The 7,525-nt window shown below is 47.2% G+C and overlaps 1 protein-coding gene across 1 annotated transcript in view; it reads right to left on the bottom strand.

Annotated features, from left to right (window-relative positions):
* Positions 1-5,744: 5,744 nt before the first annotated feature.
* Positions 5,745-7,525, bottom strand: part of VGLL1 (vestigial-like family member 1) — a 4,170-nt gene continuing 2,389 nt past the window's right edge. Inside the window, exons 3-4 of the mRNA XM_010281541.1 lie at positions 6,467-6,526; positions 5,745-5,785 (exon numbers count right to left, since the gene is read on the bottom strand). Of these exons, the coding sequence (XP_010279843.1) occupies positions 5,745-5,785; positions 6,467-6,526 (101 nt within the window). The remainder of the gene's footprint in view (positions 5,786-6,466; positions 6,527-7,525) is intronic.

Below are 7,525 nucleotides of genomic sequence, written 5' to 3'. Positions count from 1 at the left end.
TTTCAGCATGAAATACTGCTTGATAATATTTATATAGCCCTGCGCTGCACTTAACATGTGCCAGGTGGAGAAAGAGAGATGGGGAAAACCACAAATTGCTCTGGTCAGACTCAAACCCAGAGCCTACAAAGCCCAGGTTGGGCGGGGATGTGGGGAGATGGGGGGACAGAGGCGAGGACAGAGGTCAGGGAAACAGCCAGCTTTCCGGGGTGCGAGAGCTTTGCGGGGGGCCAGCCTTGCTGACGGGAAGCGCTGCACCCAGTTAACCCCTGCTGAGAAACCAGTCTGCGGGCGCGGCGGGAACCAGCGGCGGGAACCAGCGGCAGGAACCAGCAGTGGGAACCAGCAGCGGGAACCAGCCGCGTGGGTGCCGGCGAGCTCAGCCGGGTTCCTGGGGGCCTCTTGCTGGACTGTGTTTTGGGTTTGAGTGTGTTTTGTTTGGCTCACAGCCAGCTCCGACATGGCTCCAGCCACCCGAAAGCATCCTCCCAGGTAGCCTGGAGAGCCCTGCGACCCCACGCCACAGCCCAGCCGCTATTTTCCGCCCCTCCAGCTGCCTTTGCACCCCCTCAGCAAAGAAACGGTGATCTGGAAGATGTGACCGCAGCCTTGTGCAGCAACGTCACCAGTGCGGTAACACGCAGCCCTCTGACATGGTGCGTGATACTGAAACGAGGAGAGCGTCCTCCTCCCAGCACCCAAGGCACCACAACCACCGGTTTGCACCAGTTTTCTGCTGATATCCTCCAAGTGTGATGATACGTGATCACTCGGAGGGGAGTACCAAGGTCTCAGTGGATCAGCAGCTAAATGGATGAGAGCCCTGAGCACAAAACCACCAGTGTTTTAAACCAGACAGTAGAGGAAAACAGGACTGCAGTGCAACAATGCTTCTACCCTTCCCAGGAAATTGCCTCTTCCAGTTATTTCGGGTTTGCCTTCATTTGTGCCGAGGCCGCATGGTCACTTAGTCATACATCTGCCCAAGGGGAGAAAAAACCCAAACACACACACACAAAAAAAATAAGGGTCATTTTTACTGACACCAACTTTAGAAAAGGCTGGCAGAGCACTGTGCTCGCTGAGCAGAGGCACCGACGGGACGGGCAGGGTCGGCTCCGGTCCCCCTCCTTATCGCAGCTCCGGCAGCACCGTCCTGCCGGGCTCCCCGTGCCTGGCGGGCTGCGAGGCTCTCCGGGCCGCTTGGAAATGAAGCGAGCGGAGCCAGCCCTCCAGAAAGGGACGGAAAGGGCTTGGCTCAGTTTGGCTGCTGTTTTCCTGGGGGGATTGGGGAGCTCACCCGCCTGGATCGAGGAGCTGTCACATTCACAAGTGAAGATGAAAACCGCTCAGACTGCAAGCGCTTTCCTACCTGCACTTCTGCTCTCCATGCTGGGGGGAAGGATGCCATCAATTCACTGGTCTCTTCCCCCAAACCGCTTGCTTTCTTCCATGCTTTGAGAACTTTCCCACATGAACCACTTTTGAGAGAATTTTTCTTAAATTAAAAAAAAAAAAAAAAAAGATTTTGGACACTTGAAACCATCACTCCTATTTCCCGACCTTGGCAGCATTGCGCAGGGCACAGATCACACCTTTAGTTCAGATAACTACAAATTCACCAGTGCCGACGCAGATCTCGGCCTCGCCGCGTGACTCTCCGCCCCTCACCAGGAGCAGGACCGTCCTGCCTGGCAGAGCCTGCTGGAAAAGAGGCTTAAAGACTGCAAGACGGTCAAAAATTCCAGTGATGAGCACGCGTTTACCAAAGGCTACGTGCCACGTGGGTGCATGAGGTGTCCCTTTCTCACCTGTGATGGGGCAAATTAATTGACAACTGAACAAAAAATGAAGGCAACAGCAGCTTGGGTTCCTTTGCTGAAAGGGATGAGGGCTATCAGTGCCAGCGTGAGGGCCACCACCTGTGACCATCTTCCTGGGTGACATCGCTGTTAGCATCACTGCGAGATGGGGGTCCCCTGGGCAGGGGACCCCGGAGACAGCCCAGCTCCCCAGCAAGGTGCTCCCACCTCCAGCCCGAGTGCACATGGAAGAATTTGCGTTTCTTTCAGCTGCTCCTCTGAAATTTAGGAACAACGTAAACGCAAACATACTCTCACATCTCCATCATGCTTCTGGGACACCTCAGAACTAGACTGCCTTCAAGTAAAAAGCTAGGCTGACAGGGAAGAGGGGCAACAAATGTGCAGAAGAGGCCATATAAACTAGCCAAGTTACCCCCCCCCTTTTTTTTTATCTTTAGATTTTTCTTTGATAGCAAAAGAATCTCTCTTGTTTGTCATCGCAGACTATTTTTAACACTGCTGATGAGTGACTAAAACGGGGTGGAGCAGCTAAGCCAGCTACGCCGCTCCCAGCCACCCCCAAGGTTTATCCGACCGTCAGCGCAGGAGCTGGACCAGGGCCATCCCGCGCGCCAAGGCGGAGCGAGGCGCCCGCAACCGCGCGGAAGCGAATGTCTGCGTCCGGGGATGTGCGCGGCACACCACGTACGGCGGTTCCCGCAGCTTATTAAAAAAAAGCCCTAGACTCCTCCCAGGGTCGGCATGCCAAGCACTCGAGTGTTTTTCTCTGCATTAATCTCTGATTAATGGGCTCACGGAGCGTGGCGTTTGCACCTCATCTGCCCATCAGAAAAAGATGGGAGAAAAACCATCCCTGTAAAGGAGTTATTCCTGGACTAGGGCTTTAGAAATGGTACCCAAATGAAGGCAAATCGCAGTTTCCCACAGGGTCAGTAAATTACCAGCAAATGTAACACCCAGCCCACGTTTGTCCTCCTGCCCTTTGGAGCGGTCTCTGCAGAGATGCGCTAGCGTCCGGGGAGTCGGAAGCTGCTGAAACGGGTACGTCCCGCATCCCTTCTCCTCCCGTCACCACCGTGATGGCTGCATTCAGAGGAGGAACCGAAAATAACCGTGGGAAGTACCAGATGGCAGCTGCTGAATGTAGCACGCCGTCTGCCAAGGCCTTCCGAGCAAAAGAGCGCACGTACTGAACGGGAATGAAGATGCCGTCACCGGAGCGTGACGGCAGCGTGGCAGCATGGGGAATGCAGAACTAGCCTGAGCGGGAAAGCAAGAAACACTCCACTCCAGACAAACAATATTGTAGAAGAATATATATGTGGATATGTATTTTATATAGGTATACTCTACATGTATATATAAAAGCCTACCTAACGTAGGGAACCGCTGTGAAACGTTCAAACCTCCATTCATACTAAATCACTAAAGGCAAATTGCACTGATGGGTTAACTGTGTTTATTGCAGAAGAAAAGCAAGATGCCTGCAGACGCAGGCACGCTCTGGCGCACGTCGCTGCGGTGCTGTAAGACAAAACGTTGGAGCGGCAGAGCCTCTGTCCCCCAGCTTCTAGCCCAAGGTCATCATTCTTCTAACAGCCGGGGAAGAGAGCAAGCACCCGTGCGCCCGGTGCGGCGCCCGGCACCACGGCTCACAGCGCTGGCGAGGGGCGACCGGGATAAGACGCTGGCCCTTGGGCTGCCCAGGCGCTTGCTCCCTTTCCCCAGGTCTGCTGCGCATCCGGATGGCGAGGACATGGTGTTGCCAAACCTTGCAGCAATGGCTCAAAGTGTTCCGAGGTCAAGGCAGTATCAGCGATGCCTTGTGTCCTTGCAAGAAGGGACATGCATTTAAAAACAAGGGGGTTTTTAACCCCTGCGCTGTCCAACCTCACTTGGTTGATTCACCAGAAACACGGGCTTTATAAGTCACCTTGAATATTTCCAGCTGTGACATGCACAGGACCAAGCTGCTCTAAGAACCACATAAGAGCATTTAAATATACTGTTATATGTCTTTTCAGACCTTAGAGATAAATAATTTAAGCGCTTTCTTTTATGAGGTATGGCAGAGGGAGACAAAAGTAATTTTTCAGTATTTTGAAGCAATAACCGCACTGGAATTACAACACACGCTAATAAGACAAATGTACAGAGTACAGCTTGGAAATCTTTGCTTCAGCCCATAGAGGAAGTCAGATTATATTATTATGTAGCCTTAAAAATCAGAGAATTAAGGGGTTTGTGGATGACAACAGAAAACTAATTGGAGAGGTATTCCTAAACTTAAAAAAGACGACAGGCAATTTTGTAGAAATGTTAAAAACAAGTGACTTTTCAGTGCTTATCTATAGGAAGACAGGATGTTGGTCTACGTGTTATTAATATAGTTAAAATGATTCCTCTTGTATGTGATCTCAGGTTGGTCTAGCTCATGTATATGCTAGATGTATATGCTGTGTATGTATGATACAAACTGGGATTTTTTAATTTTTCTTTTTAAGTTAGACGTATAAACATCTAACGTTGTTGAACTCAAATTATTTATAAAATTACACAAGGTGTTATAACTGAAGTAGACCAGTGGCAGCATGGATATCTGGTGTAAACAGAGCCACACACAGTTACACCAGCTAAAGATTTGTCCTATAAATCACAAGCTCTAGGATCTCAAAGGTCAACTCTCCTTAAGTAATTGCGTAGAGCTGCCAAACAAAGTTAATTGTGCGCCTTTATATTAAATGAATGTATAGCTAACGAAGAAGGAAAAAATACACTCAAATCTTTTTTATCCTTCAGATTTACAATAAAGGCTAAGCAGTCTCTCTTACTGCAGGGATTACGTACACAAACCTAAACATCAGTCACATGGGGTTTTACTCACAGTAGCTTCAGCAAATGTATTTGCCAAGGGTGAACAGTGAAGCGAGGCGGGGATCTGGACGTGCAGGATCGATGCACGGTTCATGGCTGCTACTTCTGCTGCACAGAGGAGCAGAGACCACCCCTGTTCAGCCGTTCTGAGGTCAGCGGGATGCAGTTACCACGAACAGAGGGATTTTTGCTTGTTCTGGTGACAAAGCCCTTCAAGCTCAATAATTTAAAATTAAACGACACAGCTGTATGTAGAAAAAGAACCTTTTACACCTGCAGAGAGCCTGGGAAAACAGACCATTCCCACCTCCAGCTTTTTGCGCAGTGGTATTTTAATTGCATCCAGTGAGGACCCAGATTTCCTCCCAGATGTAACGTTAACTCACTGTTTTCTAGAAAATGATTATACATTATGAGAGGGCAAATCAGAGCCTCAGGGCTCTGACATGCATATTATATAGTTTCTCAAGAATGTCCCTGTGAATTCCAAATTACTGTACTTCAGTAATTACCAAATACAAATTACTGTACTTCCAAAACAAATATGATAACGTGCTTTGCTGACCTGTGGTTGTCTTGAAGTCTCTTGCCCATGGTCTAAGACTATTTTAAACAATATGGAGATATCAAATCAAGATAAGAAGCTGCAGCACTGAATTTATGCTAACTGCATCCCTGCAGTTATCAGTTATTAACTGCACTGATAAGAATTGTGCTTCTTATCAAGAGATGGTAAATGAATAAACACAGAAAGATTAGAAAGCGCTAAGAGTCCTTTTGGAGAGGGCTACATGAAAAGCTTTAAGTAGACAATATTTCTTCACAACAAACATACTGTCAGGTTTAATACCACAGCTATTAGAAGTTGTTTACTGAATAGAAGAAGATTATTCTTCATTCCCCAAATAGTAAATAGTACATGTATTTTTCCAACTGAGACAAAAAGCACAGAAAAGCTGCAGTTCTTCTTGATTCACAGTTGCAAAAAATAAAGTCCACAGCAAGAACTTCCTCTTTCAGAATAAAAGTAGAAACATCCAGTTGCTAAAAGTACAGATCTCTTCTCCTGTCATGAATCTGAATACCTGAAAGACACAGCAGTATCAGGACAGTCAAACAGCATAGTCCATGCAATCTCTTCGGATGTTGTGCAAACAAAATTGCACCTTTTGGTCTTCTCTGATGCAAGAGGGCCCTTACTAGAATAACCAGAATGACCCATCCAAAGCATCGACAAAATATTGCACATCAAAGAACCAACATCAGGGTATGACACGGTCTCCAGAGACTAATAGAAGTATGGAAGCCTGAATGCTTTGGGAATAGTTTCTTAGAACAACTCTCCTAGCAGTGTGGTGGGTTTGTTGGTGAAAACTGCAGTAATGCTAGCACACAGGTCCAAGAGGGACCTCAGCCTGAAGCTGGGTGCTTGAGATACAAAGCAAGGGGTGTCCTATCTTTCTGGGATCTGAAACTTGGACAAACAGTGCAAAATAGGCACTCTGAAGTGGCAGGCTGGTATAACCACAAAAACTAACGTGGATGGAATTAGAAAATCATATATCTCATTTTAATAGAATGTTTTCCCTCTTCTCTGTTAATGTAGTTATGGGAGGTGGTACATCCATCTGGGGGAAAAACAAGCTTTTGAAATACAGTCTGGAAGCAAGCAAGGAAGCATCTTTAATTCTGCATGCATAAGCAAGGCAGCTATCCTTCATAGATGAGCACTGGTTTGTTCCAAACCTGCTGGTTTCATTACTCACCTGCAGTGGCATGGCTTACACTGGGATTTTCTGAGCTTTGGTAAGAGCTTGCTTTCCTCTCTTAAAAAAAAAAATTAATATTGGAGATGAGCAGAGATTCAACACAGAGCTAAAAGTAGTCAGTAGTTCCTAAAGAAACCTTGTGCTTTTGCAGCCCAGCCTATATCACAGGTGCTGGGGAGCTCTGTGCTGTCTGGCACAGCAATCTACACTTCCATAAATATAAATATCAGCTGTTCTTAAACATGACACAGCCCAACAAGAAGTATATTTAACAGATAGAGCCAAGAAACAGGGACTCCCACAGCCAGACTAGATGCATACATCCTAGGGACTTGCCAAAGACACCCTGTGAACACAGACCAGCCATTTCTTCTCTGTTCTTTTGGGCTGCTTGATAAGCACATATATGGCATTATACATGTCATGTTATGGAGCTCCTCAAATATTCAAAAAGGCCCTGTAAATGACCTGAAAGAAAAGGCTTTGATTTGCAACAGTTGGGGAACATAGAGCTGTTTGATTTCCTTTTCAATTTTTCCCCACTCATTTTCTTTCTGAAATTTTGAAAGAAGTCCACTTGTTGTTAGCACTGCTTCCCTTTTTTTGATCCCAAGGCTAGTTTCATGAAACTCCTCCTTTTTTGGAGGAGTCAGTTCCTTGGGCTCCCAAGCCTTGATATAGGCTCACATTGCCCCCTTGGGGGAAGAGGGCACCTAACTTTGCTCTTAAATTAAATCCTAGAAGTCCAGACAGTGTCTTTAAAGTAATTAGGGCATCATTTACTAGCTGCAAAAGGTCTAGGGTGCGTGCCTGTGCAACATACACATACAGGCTCAGCTAAATCTATGTACCACAAGCAGAAAGTTTGTCTTCCAGCTGAAGACACACAGACTCTCCCTTTGCCCTGCACAGACACAGACAGGCATTAGACACTCTAGCAGGAATAAGTTAGCAAAACACCTACAGTTGGGGTCCTCATAACAACATAGCTTCGGCGTAGCCTCGAAAGAGGAACTGTGGATAAGACTGCCTGCAGAAAACGGTAGTTTTAGCCCA

The sequence above is a fragment of the Phaethon lepturus genome, unplaced genomic scaffold (genome assembly GCF_000687285.1).
Source record: "Phaethon lepturus isolate BGI_N335 unplaced genomic scaffold, ASM68728v1 scaffold46670, whole genome shotgun sequence".
In the NCBI taxonomy this organism is placed as follows: Eukaryota; Metazoa; Chordata; class Aves; order Phaethontiformes; family Phaethontidae; genus Phaethon; species Phaethon lepturus.
Note: the sequence above shows the minus strand (reverse complement) of the source record. Positions and strands in the feature narration are given on the sequence as shown.